The sequence below is a fragment of the Bubalus kerabau genome, chromosome 19 (assembly GCF_029407905.1).
Source record: "Bubalus kerabau isolate K-KA32 ecotype Philippines breed swamp buffalo chromosome 19, PCC_UOA_SB_1v2, whole genome shotgun sequence".
Classification (NCBI taxonomy): Eukaryota; Metazoa; Chordata; class Mammalia; order Artiodactyla; family Bovidae; genus Bubalus; species Bubalus kerabau.
The window spans coordinates 27432924-27449368 of record NC_073642.1 but is presented as its reverse complement, the minus strand read 5'-3'; the positions used below and the strand labels follow the sequence as shown (position 1 = coordinate 27449368).

The following is a 16445-nucleotide window of genomic DNA, read 5'->3' as shown; positions in this document are numbered from 1 at the left end:
TAGGAAGTCCCCCTTTAGGTCTCTTCTAACGCCCACCCTGGATGCTGGCCTCCACAGTGGTGGTAACTGCCTGCCTGTGGGTTGGTGGTGAAGACTTCCTCATTCCTACATGTTCCTACCCCTACTGGGGCCCCCAGGCTCACCACCCTCCTCATCTTACAGCTCTTTGTCTCCTTGGAGACTTGTTTCTTTTGCTCATCCAGTCCTGGTTATTCCTCCGCATAACATCAATATAGTCATCAATATTTTCACATTCTGGGCACTTTCCTTGCCTGCTGCCCACGTGGCCACTGGGCACTGGAAATGTGGGCAGTGTGGCTGAGGCCCCAGATTTTAAATTTCATTTTAATTAATTTAAATTTCAAAAGTGGTGTAAGAGAGTTTTCCCTGAAACACAGCTTTATTGTTTTGGTAGGACTAGCTTTGACTTTAACTGTAGAAAATTTGAAAGCAAACTGAATGGGCTACAAGCATCAAATATGCAGAGAATTTTGAAGACTTGGGACAGGGGAAAAAAATGAATGTGAAATACCTCATTAATGATTTTTTATGCAGATTACATGTTGAGGTGATAGCATTTTGAATATATTGAGTTAAATAGAGTCTATTATTAAAATAGATTTTACTCATTTATTTTTCCTTTTTAATGTAACTCCTGGAATATTTGAGCTCATGTGCCTGTATTATATTTCTGGCGGAGAGGATTGGTGAGGCACTTACATGTTCACTAAGAGAGTTCAACTATTATCCTGATTTTACATATAAGAAAACAGAGGCTTCAGGAGTTTAGGTAGCTTGCCCAAGGTCACATAGTAAGTGCAGGACCCTAACCTCTACCTACAAAGTGTTTTCACTTGGGCTTTTTGAAAATCCTATTGGGTGGGGAGAAAAATAAAAAGAATAAAGAATGGCACAATTTCATTCCTGTTTATGACAGTATTATTTTATTGTGTATATGTATCACATCTTCCTTATCCATTCCTCTGTTGACGGATACTTAGATTACTTCCACGTCCTGACTATTGTAAATAGAGCTGTAATGAACATTGGGGTGCATGCATCTTTTTGAATTATGGTTTTCTCCACTTATATGCCCAGGAGTGGGACTTCTGGGTCATACAATAGTTCTATTTTTAGTTTTTTGAGGAACCTCCATACTGTTCTCTGTAATAGCTGTACCAATTTATATTTCCACCAACAGAGTAAGAGGGTTCCCTTTTCTCCATACCCTCTTCAGCATTTATTGTTTGTAGATGTTTTGGTGATGAACTGGGAGAGTGGGATTGACATATATGCACTATGTATAAAATAGATAACTAATGAGAACCTACTGTAAGCACTGCTGCTGCTGCTAAGTCACTTCAGTCGTGTCTGACTCTGTGCGACCCCATAGACGGCAGCCCACCAGGCTCCCCTGTCCCTGGGATTCTCCAGGCAAGAACACTGGAGTGGGTTGCCATTTCCTTCTCCAAGGCATGAAAGTGAAAAGTCAAAGTGAAGTCGCTCAGCCGTGTCCGACTCTTAGCGACCTCATGGACTGCAGCCTACCAGGCTCCTCCGTCCATGGGATTTTCCAGGCAAGAGTACTGGAGTGGGGTGCCATTGCCTTCTCCGACTGTAAGCACAGGGAGCTCTATTTGATGCTCTGTAGTGACTAAAATGGGAAGAAAATCTAAAAAAGAGGGGATATATGTATACGTATAGCTGATTCACTCTGCTGTACAGCAGAAACTAAGGCAACATTGTAAAGTAACTATACTCTAATAAAATTTTTTAAAAAAAGAATAAAGAAGCCTATAGGGCTTTCCTGGTGGCTCAGTGGTAAAGAATCTGCCTGCCAATGCAGGGGACACAGGTTTGATCCCTGGTCCGGGAATATCCCACAAGAACTAAGCCCGTGCGCCACAACTACTGAAGCCTGCACTCTAGAGCCCTTGCTCTGCAGCAAGAGAAGCCACCACAGGGAGACGCCTGGGCACCGCAACTAGAGAGCAGGCCCTGCTCGCCTCAACTAAGGAATAGCCTGTGCACAGCAACAGAGACCCAGCACAGCCAAAAACAAATAAATAAATAAAATGATTTTTTTCAAAAAGAACAAGCCTATGTCTCTTTCTGGCCTGGCTCAATGCTTGTCCCACGAGTAGATGACCGTGATCCCGAGGAGGCGCACCCCGCATCCCCACCCACCTGTGCATAGCGCCCACTGCAGATGGCGCCTCTCCAGTCCGGAACGTTGATGCAGTCTGGGTGCCGGACCAGCCAGTTGTCGTCCTTGGTGAGGTAGGAGCCGGGGTACTCAGACACGGAGCCGTCCACATCGTGGAACACCGATGTCTTATCCCCGTCCATGTCCAGCTGGTTGAACCAGGGCCCGGGCTCCCCGAAGAAAACTCTGGAAGTAATCTGAACAGAAACCAGGAAAGTGAGGCTGGACCAGAAGGTGGAGGGTGGGGGGTAGTGGCCATCAGCGGGCCAGGGTGAAGTTCTTGATTTCGTTCCCGATTTCTGCTGATGCTACCAACCAGCCAATGCAGAGAGGCCCCGGGGCAGTGCAGGAAACCACATGGCTGACCCTTCAGACAGAGCCAGAAAGACAGCCAAACGTCTGCTGTGCTTCGGCCCTCAGGCCCAGCATGCGGTTTTGGCCTCTACTCACTGGAGGGCTGGCTGCTGTGTGCAACCCCAGAGAGTACTATGACACGTGGCTCAAAGACTGCAGGTGGCAGGGAGGTGGGCAGAGGAGTGTGGGTGTGACAGAGACAGAGAGGAAATGAGGTTGAGGTGGTGGTGAGTGTTTGCATGAGAAAGTATTACATATATATATAACAAACACACACACATGTCAGGGGGATATGTGTGAGCGAGGATGTGTATGTGAGTGTGTGGGGGTGTGTGTGGGTGAGTGTACACTGTGTTGTAGGAAGGCAGTCTTTCAACATGAGCCCTTGGAGAGTTCCATGACTGAACTCTTTCAGGCCTCCAATGGCCTGAGTAAAGAAATTAAGTAACTTGAGTTTCACATCTTTTCCCTTAGCTGCCAGGAACTGGGCAGACAGGCAAAGGGCAGGAGCAGGGGGAGGAGGAGAGGGGAGGTCTGGGAATGCTGTAACCCAGAGAAAATGTACCCGGAGCCCTGGACCTGCCCGTCTCAGGGGCAGCCCTCCATCCTGACCACCTCACCCCTGGCTCCTAATTTGCTGCCGCCCAGGGCCAGGAGGGCCCTGTTTATGTTTCAGTCTCCAGGAGAGATTAAACAGAGCTTCTTCTGCAAAGATTCCTTCGGAAACTGCTGGGTTTTATTTTTAGATTAATTGTGCCAACTGAAGTGGCCCAGTCACCAGACTGCAGAGGTTGAACCCAAGAGCCTTGGAGGAACAGAGCCTCAGAACCCTGAGGGCAGCGGAAAGTTCCTGCCAAGGCTTGGGTGGGTTTTGCACAGGCTGAGGGCAGGCGGGCATTCACCCAGACTTGACCTGTGGGGCAACCTCCACTTGTACTTTTCCAGTTTGGCTGCAGACAGACCTGAGACGTGGCCTGACCTGCTTGGAGGAGGATGTTCAACCCCTGTGGTGGTGGCAACGGCTCCGACTCCAGGCCCCCAGGGACTCGTGAATCACTGGCCGAGTCTGGGTTTGCTGGGAGACCTCCCCGGGTCAGGGGGGAGGCCCACTCACCGGGACATCCTCAAAGGCGATGTTGGTGACGTTGTTGTGGGGGCAGCTCTGCCAGGCGTTGTTCAGACGGAAGGCTAGGGCGCTGGTATGCCGGCCCTCCAGGGCTGCGAACTTGCGGAAAGTGCAGTTCTGGATGTTGATGGGGCCGTCATAGAACTGAATACCTCGGATGGGAAAATTCCTGTGGAGTGAAGGGAGTCAGCTGTCAGGCTGAGGGCCATGTCGGGCCGCCATGTTGTTGCACCCTCCAAGGTGGATGGTAATGATGGGTAAATCATTCCTCATTCCTAGTCCACCTCCCCAAACTGCCCATATAACACAACACGATTGATTCATTAATTCATTCACTAAGAAAGCATTTATGGATACAGTATGCATGCATCTGTGCTCAGTTGTATCCGACTCTTTATGACCCCATGGACTATATAGGCTGCCAGGCTCCTCTGTCCATGGGATTCTCCAGGCAAGAATACTGGAATGGGGAGCCATTCCCTTCTCCATGGGATCTTCCTGACCCAGGCATGGAACCCACATCTCCTGCATTGCCAGGCAGATTCTTTACTGTTGAGCCACTGGTACACATGAATAAATGATTGCTGGATGAATTATTAGATGGATGGATGGATGTCTAATTGCTGGCTTGAGGTTTGGGGGATGTGCTGGACAGACATTTCCCCAAATCTTTCCATCCTATCAAGAGCCATTGGATAAATATGGTGAATATTCTTGGAGAGTGCCAATATCAATATCATGTCCCTCGGGAGAGTACAGCCATTAGTCATTATCCCCTTAGTTTTAGTTGCTATAACAATTTAATTAGATTAATCCCCAGATGAGTTTCCTCTTTGTGAGTAAGCCTTTCGATGGACAGTGTGCTGGGTTTGGGAAACAAGGGAGAGGGAGGACACAGAACGGAAGGTGATAGTGAAATGGAAGAGTAACTTCAATGTGATGTTTCAAGCACCTTTAGAAGAGAGGGCAGGACCCACGGGGAGGGCAAGCCTGTGAGTTGGCAGAGGACCTCAAGAAAGCCCTGGTACCCAGGAGGCAGGGAAAGATGGAGTAAAAGGCAAAAGGCTTGGAGCTGGAGGTAGGAGGGGCTGTGGGAGAACTAGTAACTCAGAAATTCTGCCTTGGGTCCAGCAGGGGGACACAAGATGCCGCTCTCCTTTGCCACAGACTCCTGAACAGGGTGTGGAAAACACAGGCCTATGATGGCTGAGCTGATCCATCTTGGGCCTGGCCCCGAATCTAGACTTGCTCATTCTTCAAGCCTGATTTTTATGCTTTTACTGGTATTTCTACTTCAGGGGGTCTTCCCTGGTGGCTCAGTGGTAAAGAATCCACATGCCAATGCAGGAGACATGGGTTCGATCCCTGGCAGGGAAAGATCCCCTGGAGAAGGGAATGGCAACACACTCCAGTATTCTTGCCTGAGAAATCCCACGGACAGAGGAGGCTGGCGGGCTATGGTCCATGGGGCTGCAAAGAGTTGGACATGACTGAGCGACTAAACAACAGCAACAACTACTTTGGGCCAGGACCCTCTCTTTCCATGGTAAACATAAAGAAGGAAGGGCAGAGAAAGAAAACAAAGCAGAAAAGGGAGTCTGTCCATGGGAAGAGGCCACATTTCAGCTGTCCCCATCTCCAGAGTTGGGGTCCCCTCATCCAGACATGTTCCTCCAAGGAAGGGCCTGGTCATGCCAGTCTTGGCAACGTGCCTTCAGGACACCATGTGCCAAGGACTTCTGGTATTTCTGTATCTTTCTGTTTGTAATTGATTAATGTCATCGCCTTGAATCGTGTTCTCATGGAGCAGCTTCGTGCATCTTTCCATTTAAGGTATTTTAGGGGCAGCCCATTCTGACTAGCTCTATATTTAAACTATGTGCTTACTTTACACTGGGACCCCAACCCAGGCCTATATAGGAGGGATCCCCCACGATTTGGTCTGCATAGTCCTGGGCTCCTGCTCTCAAATGCAGTTGGAGGAACCTGCCCGAGTCTGACCAAGCTGTCAGGCTTCCATAAACAAACTCACCTCTGGAAGTCATCAGGACATTCTGGCCCTGGGAGGCTGGGAACCCTCAGTGTGGAAACCCAAATATGCAGAGCCAGAGTTGCTCGTAAAAATGATCTGAAGGGATTGCTACATCGCTTAGGCTAGACAGAAACAAGGGCTTCTAGATCGCTCATGCCCAAGGAGACTGTGGGTCTATCCTCACAGTCTTTTCAAAGATGCCCATCCCTCTAGGGCTGGGGGCTTAGGCCTGGGTCCCACCTGTAGGAGCAGGAAGGATAAATTCCTGAGAAAAAGGAGAAGGCTTGGGGGCGGGGCAGGAAGGGCCGATCTTAGCCCTCTGCTGCTTGTGGCTCAGCGGCTCGCTATCTGGCTTGAATTCACGTCTGAGCAGAAACACCATCCTCACCGCTGACTCAGCCTGCAGTTTTCCGACGAGTTAAGCAAGTCCCTCTGCTCTACTAGCTCATCACCTCTCCAAGTCACCCCCCGCCACAGCCCCCACCACCTGGTTATCATCCAGTGATAGAGAGCCTCTGACCCCCTCCCCAGGACAGCTGTACTACTCTGCTGTTTAACAGACCTGATGGCTAGAAAATTCTTTCCCGCACAAAACCAATTCTGACTCTTAGGCACACATAGGGTGAGTTTCATCTTCTAAATGCATGGCAGGTTGTGTGACAGCATCTCCCATGCTGTTCCCCCAAGTCTGGTCCCATCTTCTGCTTGAAGATCCCTATCTCTATGTGATGTGACTGTAGGCTGGGTTGCCCTCTGAGTTATTCCCCTTCAAGTGCTTAGGGCTGACTATCCTCACACCACTGTCAGGGGTGGGTGTCAGGAGTGGGCTGTCCGAGGAGAAAGGAGGCCAGGGTCACCCATCCTGGACACTAAATTCCCAAGGATGTGGCTCAGAACCACATTATGTGTTTTGACAGCTGTGCTCTGCCGTTGACTCCCTTTCAACACAGTTTTTTGACTTCTCTCTCTCATTCTAGATTTCACTCCTCTTCTGGTTAATTGCAATTGTTTCCATGATTTCTCTGACCAGTAGAGGACAGAGGAATTCACAGTCAACAGGTAGAGATCACATACTAGCATCTTTCCTTCCACTGCTGTCATTTAAGTTAAGCCACAAGTCCCTTGGACAGCAGGGAGATCAAATCAGTCAATCTTAAAGGAAATCAACCCTGAATATTCATTGGAAGGACTGATGCTGAAGCTGAAGCTCCAATACTTTGGCCACCTGACATGAAGAGCTGATTCACTGGAAAAAGACCCTGATGCTGGGAAAGATTGAAGGCAGAAGGAGAAGGGGGCAACAGAGAATGAGATGGTTGGATGGCATCACCAACTCAATGGACGTGAGTTTGAGCAAACTCCAGGAGATAGGGAAGGATAAGAGAGCCTGGCGTGCTGCAGTACATGAGGTCACAAAGAACTGGACACAACTGCATGACTGAACAACAACAGGCAGAACAAGGAAGCTGCCTTGCTTGCAAACCTACTGGCCTATGGGGAGGGTCCTTCCACTGTGGTCCAAGCCACCGGGACCCCAGATCCTGTTGTCCATCATCTCTGTGCCAACGTTGCCACTCTCGCCAACAAACAAGCTGTTCTTGATCTCCTGCTTGGAGCCATCATCATAGGGGAAGGTTCCACCACTGCAGAGAGAAGATGTCTGAGATGAGATGTCCGGAGACAGCATCCCATAGGAGTCAGGGGCGATGACCACTGCTCTTACCTGGCCAAGGTCAGGCCGATGCCATTGTCAGCAAACCTGGGTACAAGAGCAGACAGTCAGACAAGAGCATCTCAGGCTTAACACACATAAAAGAGAGAGAGGTGCTATCATGCATCTAAGCCTGTTCCATGTCCCACATGCGCATTTTCAGTGAAGCCCTCACTGTACTGCCTTCTCCTCCGGATGTGTGTGTGTGTTCATATGCTCAGCTATATCCGACTCTTTGTGACCCCATGGACTGCAGCCTGCTGGCCTCCTCTGTCCATGGGATTCTCCAGGCAAGAATACTGGAGTGGGTAGCCATGCCCTCCTCCAGGGGGACCTTTCTGACCCAGGGATCAAATCTGCATCTCTCAAGTCTCCTGCATTGGCAGGTGGGTTCATTACCACTCAACAGAGCCTCAGTGTACTATGTCTAAGATGGAGATAAGGATTTATATCTCTGAGAAACATGGTAAGAAATAAATGTGACTAAGGATGCAGCACACAGGATGTGCCTAGAATGTGTGGTTTCCTTTTCCTTCCTTCCTCCTGCTGACTGGTGATAGGAATGACTTTGTGACCTAGAGCCAAGCCCAGTGACTATTTGGGGGCAGTCATGACCCACAGCCGCTGACATGGTGGACAGAAGCCACATGCCGCCTCTAGCGGGCTTTCTGGGCCACTGCCCGCTGCCCTTCCATGTCCCTGCCTGGCTGGGCAGCCAGAAGGTCAAACATTGGTCTGCCTGGACTCCTCTATCTTGCTCGTGTCTGTCTCCCACCTGGGCGAGGTGGGGAGGAACGTGGTCTCCATACTGTGCCCATGCCTCACCTGCAGCTGTCCAACCACACGTCCCCGCCACGCAGCCAGGCCCCATGATCTTGGTTCTTGTAGGCGGTGAAGTGTTTGATGATGGCTGGCTCCCGGGGCTTCAGTGGGTCAGCGTCCTGGTGGGGGCTGTATCTGGAACACACCATCGGGAGGCACAGGTGACCGAGTTGTTGGGGAAGGGGTACTCTTGAACTGACTGCCCTTCTGGGGGGTGGTGAGCTTCTCTCTGCTCTCGGTGCCCAGAAGACTCGGGCTAACGAGCAATCAACCTGCCCAGCCTGGGCTCTACAATGAGCTTTCTGAGCCTGACACCAATGTCAGAGGTCTTCTCTTCAGGTGCCAGCCCCATGCAGCCTACAGACATGTCACTTCTCTTGTTCATCATCGCCACAGAGGACCACTTCCCTCAACCCTAGCCCCAAGGTGGGGTCAAAGCCCCAGAGAAAGTTCAGACAACCAGTCCCAACCCTGGCACTTGATGCAGACCAGGAAGGGGAGTTTGAGGTGCCCTGCTCTCTACTCCCCAGGGAGTAACCTTGACCTCGTGCCTTTTCTGGGCTGCTACATCTTAGCCACCAAATGGAGCGCTGAGCCTGGATGTTCCTGACATCCAGGCCAGCAAAAATCTTCCACTGGGAGCATCATGTCACTGGTGTTGCCTACTCTTGACAGACAGCAAGCACCTTGGTCTGTTCAAGGGGTACAGATTTTCCTAACTACCCGGAGGTTTGGACAGCACATTTTAAAAGCAGCTCCTGGCCTTGGGCTGCACTCCAGATGTATGTATAGGTACAACCTCAATGTTTCTTTCTATTAAATTGATGGCAATATTCCTCCCTTCTTTTCTCTTCTCTTCACCTTTTATATCCCAGCCCTGTTAACTTATTAAAAAGCAGGTATTGGATTTTGCTGATTTTTCTAGAAACCTCTTGAAATTTATTTTGCTTTACAATTGCTAAGGCCTTGACCCTGACTCAGATTTGGCCCTACTCAGTTTTTCCCATAAAGTACCCCCAGTAGCCAGCTCCATGCACAGGACACAGAACATGCCAAAAGATACTTGAAGGATGAATGAGTGAGTGGATGAAGGGAGTAGGGCTGAGTCCAGAGGTCCCCATGGAGTGCATGGACTCCCCAGGGTTGATTACCTGGCAGAGATGATGGAGAGGAAGGGCCGCTTGTCCTTGGCAGAGGCCTGGGTGGTTTTGACCCCGTTGTCTATGATCATGCCAGCCTGGGGAGAGGGAACATTTAGAGACACATTATTGTGGACCATAAGCTGCAGGCATCTTCTCACACCCAGCCTCACAGTGTACTCTTGAATGCTCCAGTAAAACCAGCTTTGCTCTCAGAATGTATTAATAGAGATAGGGGGGTCTGCAGTGAGGGAGGTGAAGAACATGGATTGCTCTGCATGGCTCAAGTCAAATCTGGAATAAGGTGCTGTTGCTGAGGTATAGATGAGGATGCTGAGGTTTAGATGGGGTTAAGTATTTTGTCCAAGGACGTACAGCTAAGTCCATTACCAGAACTCACACTGCTTTGGGCAGTTATAAGCCCAGGTTCCAAATTAAAGACAATAGATATGCTGTCTTGGGAAATGTGTCTGCAATGATGCAAAGAAAATGCTGAGCTTAAGCTTTGTCTTTACCTCGGAGCAGGGGTCTTTGATCCTCCCCCAGTTTTGTCTCAGTTTTTATCTGACTCAAGAAAAAGTATCTCACTTTCTTATTTGGCACCCAAGGTGTCCACTTTGTCAGCCACAGGTGAGCGTGAGTCTGGGCAGCTGAACAAGGCTGTCCAGGGTAGCTCTGTCCAGTCTACCCCCAGGGCTGGATTCCCTCGGCCTGTTAGGAAGGTTTGAATGCATCATCTCCTCTTTATATAACTGAGGACGCTGGCTACTGTGATCTTCAGCTGGCGTGTAATTAAGCAGTGGGGAGGTGAATGAGTCAGGAGAAGTGGAGCTCCATCCTCAGCACTTCCCTCATGAGTGTGACCTTGGGTAAATCCCGTCACCTCTGGGGCTTCAGTTGCAGCCTCTGTAAGATGGGCTGATGACACTGAGGTCCTGCTGTGAGGACCAAGTAGGACAGGCCAGGTGAAAAGCCCAGGGCAGAGCCCTCACACGGTGACATGGGGCCAGGGCTCACTGGGAGCCAGCACCATGCACAGGGCCCCTCCTTGGCTCAGGCCCCAGAATCCATCCAGCTCAAGGGTCCTCTTTGTCCCCTTCCCTCCCTGCTGCCTTCCTCAGGGCCCATCCCTCCCTCTGTGCCCAGGAGTCCTGGCTACCCTCTTCCCTCGAGTATTCCTCTCCTTTCCAACCTCCCCCAACATCAGGGTTCTGTGTGGCCCAGCCCCGCTCATGGGGAGGCTTCTCGAGGAAGGGGTTGTGACAAGCGGCCAACAGTTGTCTCTCCACAGCCCCTCTTCCCCCACAGAGATGTGGCCCCTAAGCCTGTTCTGCAGAGAGATGGCTCTCCCAGGCCTGCAGCAGCCTCAGAAAAGCCCACCTGGAGCTTGTGCTAATTCCCTCACCTCTGTCCAGGTGGCACTGTTACCCTCCCTGCCTCCACTCTCTATCCAGGGAAGCTTGTCTTTCTTGGCTTCTAGGACATGACACTGCCCAGGGTCCTCCCTCTGCCCACACGGCCTCGCCCTCCTCTCAGGACCCCTTTCCCCACCCCACTTTCCAGAAGCACAGGGCTGTTCTGAGATGATTTCTTTACACTTCTCTCTAGTTGAATCTCTTCTTTTGACCCTGAATGCATACATTCCCTGCTAAGGGTCTCAGTTTCCTCCATTGGCACCACTAGGAAGAGGACCGAAGACCAGCCTTGACATTCCAGACTCTTTCTGTATACGCGCTGTCCCTGAATCCCCAAGGCCACCTCTGACCCCATTGCAGCAGCTCCGGTCCCAGCCCTGCTCCCAGGCTCCATTCCTGAGTGACCATGACTCTGGTCTTGATGTTGTCCTTGTTGGGGGTCCTGGGCACCCTTGAGACCTTCCCCAGCACCTTGCTTGGGGCTGGACTGACAGAACTGTTGTTGTTCATTTGCTAAGTAAATAAACTCTTTGAGGCTCCATGGACTGCAGCCCGCCAGGCTCCTCTGTCCACGGGATTTCCCAGGCAAGAATACTAGAGTGGGTTGCCATTTCCTTACACACAGAACTACTGATGAATAAATGAAGATGACAGGAAAATTCTGTTTCCACTTGCCTCTTTAGTGCTGTATACCAATGGAAACAAAGTGAACAGAGGAAAGGATGCTGATGCTGCCTCAGTCTTTTCTCCAGGACCGGGTACTTATCTCCTCTAGCTCATAGGACCTGGCTTTTCACACTTATCACTGCTCCCTTCCCCACCATGTGTGCTGCAAAGTCAAACTCAGGTGCCCCAAGCAGGGACTGCCAGGAAGAGCAGCCTGAGTGATGGTGCTTCCTGCCTCTCCTTTTGGTTCCGACCAGTTGCCAGGTGGAGGCCAAGGCAGGAACAGCCACAGGAGAGCCTTGCTAAGGACAGCCAGGACCAGAAGGCCATGGAAGGCCTCTTTGTGTCCTTCAAGTCCAAGGCTAGGAATGCACTTGCTCCTGGCTGTCACCAGAGGCAGTTTGGGCTCTAACCCTGTGCAGGCCTGGGAAGACTGACCAATGTGCTGGCGGGGAGGTGCAGTCTGGAAGCACTTACCCGGTAGTTGGAGTGTGCTCGGTTGTTAAGGAATTTCCCCAGTGGAATGTGCTCTGAATAACCCGGGGAGTACATGCCGGCCGAGGGGCCCGTTGGGACATGGTGAAAAATGAACCAGAATCCAGTTTCCTGGTGGAGGAGGACACAGGGGGAAAGGCACAGAATTCAGCACCAGGGAGCTTCTTGCGGGGGTAACTGTATGGCCCAGACTTGGGGTGAGCCTAATGTTATCACCTAAATGGCCCCACCCCCAAACACACCTGCAGGAAACAGTGAAAAGTATGAGGCAAATATATTTTGTGGGCGGGTGGGGTGGAGTGGGGTGGGAGTTCCATCCTGACTGTTAAAACCCTTCGTGGGGTCCTACTGTATCAGCCATGGGAAACAAATGGCTGGATTTCAGAGCTACCTTGGGGTCCATCGCCATCCCTTCTCCCAACACAGAACACGAGGGTTGCCTGAGCTTCTTCATTAGCTTTTCCCTTTTATTCTGCAGACATGGAAGCTGAGGCCCAGAGACAGCAGCTGACCTGCTTAGGACCCCCAGGAAGGTAAGCAGTACAGAGGGCTGGGTCAGAGGCAGCAGGGTAGACAGAAGGCCATATTTGGACCCTCTGCCTGTCCCTGCTTGACCTTCCATTCCAACAGCTGGTAGGTCATAGCACAAATCTCATAGGGTTGATACAAGGTTGATAAATTACTGGAGTTTATGGGATTTCCCTGGTGGTTCAGAGGTTAAGACTCTGCCCTCCCAAGGCAGGGAGCACAGATCCAATCCTTGGCCGGGTAACTAAGATCCCATATGCTGCATGGTGTGGCCAAAAATAAATAAAAATAAATAAATTTGCACACACAGCAATGCAAAATAATTTTTTTAATTATTAAAATTTTAAATTATTTTAAATTATTATTAAAGTGTGAAAACAATTTTAAGTTACTGGAGCTTAGAACACTGATACGCCAGGCATCTAACAATGAGTTATTGATCACATTAGCTATGATTATCAGTGTCACAAAGGGCCAGAGGCATCACTTAAAACCGAGTCCACCTGGACTTCCCTGGTGGTCCAGTGGTTAAGAATCCGCCTGCCAATGCAGGAGACACAGATTTGATTCCTGGTCTGGGAGCTAAGATCCCACATGCTTCAGAGCAACTAAACCTCCGTGCCACAACTATCTAGAGCCTGTGTCCTGCAATAAGAGAAGTCACTGTAATGAGAAGCCCTCACACCACAGCTAGAGAAAGCCCGTGCACAGCAATGAAGACCCACTGCAGCCAAAACTAGAAAAAGAAAACCAAGTCCATCTGCTTCCCAAGCTGGCCCTTCCCTCCTCACCCTGCTCCTGTCTGTGTAGATGTCTAGACTGGGGCTCAAGGCATACATATTCCATATGCTGGACCTGGCCATCTCCTCTCCCCCAGCCCCACCCAAGGCAGGGATGTTTCTGCTCACCTCGGATCCCGCAGCAGCACAGTTTATGAGGTTGTTGTTGGGATTGGCCATCCAGAAGGTAGACACAGCACTGTGGGCAGGGACAGAGATGGAGCGGCATCAGACGGAGGGCCACTGGCTCTCGTTCTGCCGCCGGGGTGGAGGGGTGCTCCAGGTCAAGGGCTCTAATGAAGTTTCGAGGAGCCTCTTAGCAGTGATTTGAGAAGCTCTTGATTTGTTGATCTGAAGCCTAATTTTCTCGTTAAAGTGGTATGCATTTACACCCCTAACATGCTCAGAATTTGAATGGAGTCTGGCTCTTGATGGTAGAAGCAAGTTTGTGGGTTAAATCTGAGATGGATCCTAGAATAAATGGAAATAAGGGGAACCCAGGAAAGTGGCTGTTTCTAAGGGAGAGACCCTGGACTCAGAAGGGTGATCGCATAGGAAGCTCTGTTTCTCTGTCTCTCTGACTGTCTCTCTGTTTCTCTCTGACTCTCTCTGTCTCTCTCTCTCTGACTATTTTGGTCTCTGACTTTGTTCTGACTCATATCCAGAAGTACACTGGGCAGCTGGTACCCATGTGTACAGGCTGTGGGTGCCGAGGTGGCAGCCTGCTTCCTCTTCTCAAAGGACCCCTGTGTGTCACCCGGAAAAACCCAGGGATGAGAACAGTGGTCTCTCTGGACAAGACTGATGCCTGCGAGGCCCAGTGAGAAGGGAGAATAGAAAACACACTGTACCTGAGCAGCTAAGAGCCTCAGGTGGTTAAGGCTGCAAGGTCCGAGCCACACAGGAGCCCAGGACTGAGGAGTCACAGGCTGGGTGGGAAGTTGTGTGAGGGAGATGCTTACTTGCAGTCCTGCCGGGGCTTGGGGATGTACCCCGGGTAGGAGTCCTCTGTGATGGTCTTGCACATCTTGCTGTCGCGGTCAGAGGGGAGGAGGGTTCCAGACTTGACGAGGAGGCCGAGACAGTGGTCAAAGGTGTTGCGCTCTTCTGGCCCATCTTCCGTGAAGAAGCAGTGGCCCAAAGAGTTATAGCCTACAACATCCTTGACCTGCCGGGGTCAAGACAGGGGACAGGTCACCCAGCATCACCACTCATTTGCTCATTCATCCATTCCACACACACGCACAGCCTCAGGTGCCACCAGGCTCTGAGGGGGCACTGGGCATTTGAAAATGGACCAGACATGGGTGTTGGGCTTGGGGAGGGTGGGTCAGGGCAATAGAGCCGAACTTTAAAGTCCCTTCCAGCTGGAGGTGTTGTGACCGAGGCTTTTCCTGGGGTGGGGAAAAGGACGAGAGGTTAGAATTGGCCCAAGAGGAGACTGTGGACGAGGTCCTGTGAGCCTAACCTGGTGAGGACACAGTGAGTACACTGCTTACGAGGACTTAGAGGATTTCACCAAGAGGTCCCCCAGAAATGGCGGTGGGGAGAGTGCCACCTGGGGACAGCACCTGAGCCAGGCCAGGTGGGCTTATCATAGTAAGACTGGCTCCTCACTCTGCCCTCATCCATCGACCCAAGCCAGCTTTGAAGCCCACAATCCATATCAAGCCTCATTTGCAGAAAGCCAAAAAGGGTCGCAAACTCCAGCTCTTCAATATCCTTCTTGGAATCACAGAATCAGGGGGCTAAGCCTAGAAACCACTTGAAAACATGGAGAGGCCTGGGGTACAGTCTCTCAGACAAGTCTTTCAAGCTCTTTCCAGCACACTCTCCCCACTTCACAATGGAGTCCAGCTCCAGGATCTCCAAGGCCCCTCTGGGTCTGAATCTCAATGAACCTCTGAGAGCTAGAGGGTCCTCAGAGGGCCTCTGGGTAGAGCTGTACCTTCTTGACTCTGCTCACCAGCATCCCTGACAAATGGGCATCCTGGTTCAGTTGAATGGCCCAGACGAGATACTGGCTACCTTCCAAGGTGCCCTGTCCACAGTGGGGTGTGAGGATGGCAAGAAACACCTCACTACCTTGACTGAGATCTTCCATCTCCATCCCTGCTCCTGGGTCCTGACTGCCCAATGACATCACCCAACCAGGGAAACTCGTGCTCCCCTAAGACATCATTCAACCTGATGCTGCAACAGGCCCTTGAAAAAATTCATCTATCACCCCCAAACAACTCCCCCTCCAGCACTGCTACCATTCAAGAGGTAATCCTGTATATTATGGGATGTTCAGCAACATCACTGGCCCCCATCCACTAGATGCCAGCAGAACCTTCTCAGCTGTGACAACCAGAACTATCTCCAGACATTCATTTCCAAGTATCCTATTGGGATAGGCTTCCCCAGTGATTCAGATGGTACAGAATCCGCCTGCAATGTAGAAGACATGGGTTTGATCCCTGCATTGGGAAGATCCCCTGGAGAAGAAAATGGCAACAGACTCCAGTATTCTTGCCTGGAGAATCCCATGGACAGAGGAGCCAGACGGGCCACAGTCCAAGGAGTCAAAAAGAGTCGAACATGACTTAGCGACTAAACAATTCCACTGGGAAAGGGAAGTGACAAAATTGCCCCTGCCTGAGAAGCACTAATCCAGGGTAAACACCCCACGTCCCTCCGAAGTCTCTTCTACGACAAATCTTACCTACTCCCTCAACTCCCACGCAGCCCTGTGCTAGAAGCATCCGGAACTAGGATCCTTCATGTCCCAGCACTGGCCTGGGTGCTTATACCTTTTAATCTTGCTGAAATCTTACATAATTCAATAATGATATTTTTTCTTTTAGAGATGAGGAAAATGAGACTGAGAAAGGTTGAGTGATTTGCCCAAGGTCATGCAACCCACATGTGTGAAACCAGGGCTGAAACCCCAGTTTTCTGTGTCCATTCACCCATAAGGGTGGGTCACAGGCACAGCTGCCCTGTGCCAGGCAAGCTCTCTGTTCTCTCAAACAAGTATCACACCCGTGATCTTTGATAATAGGCAAGGGCGTGGTCTTGAATGCTATTCAGTCCCTCAATAAGCATTTTAGTCAATACCAAGGTCATGCAATGGGACTGCTTCCTTTCCTCCTAGTGAGCAATGAAAGTTTCTTATAAATAGCCTGGG

At 50.6% G+C, this 16445-nt stretch overlaps 1 protein-coding gene across 1 annotated transcript in view; it reads right to left on the bottom strand.

Moving 5' to 3' along the window:
* Positions 1 to 16445, bottom strand: part of CEMIP (cell migration inducing hyaluronidase 1) — a 161453-nt gene that overhangs the window by 15152 nt on the left and 129856 nt on the right. The window contains exons 16-24 of the mRNA XM_055555877.1: positions 14236 to 14441; positions 13403 to 13472; positions 11949 to 12077; positions 9403 to 9488; positions 8255 to 8386; positions 7442 to 7477; positions 7206 to 7361; positions 3675 to 3855; positions 2188 to 2403 (exon numbers count right to left, since the gene is read on the bottom strand). Coding sequence (XP_055411852.1) covers positions 2188 to 2403; positions 3675 to 3855; positions 7206 to 7361; positions 7442 to 7477; positions 8255 to 8386; positions 9403 to 9488; positions 11949 to 12077; positions 13403 to 13472; positions 14236 to 14441 — 1212 coding nt within the window. The remainder of the gene's footprint in view (positions 1 to 2187; positions 2404 to 3674; positions 3856 to 7205; positions 7362 to 7441; positions 7478 to 8254; positions 8387 to 9402; positions 9489 to 11948; positions 12078 to 13402; positions 13473 to 14235; positions 14442 to 16445) is intronic.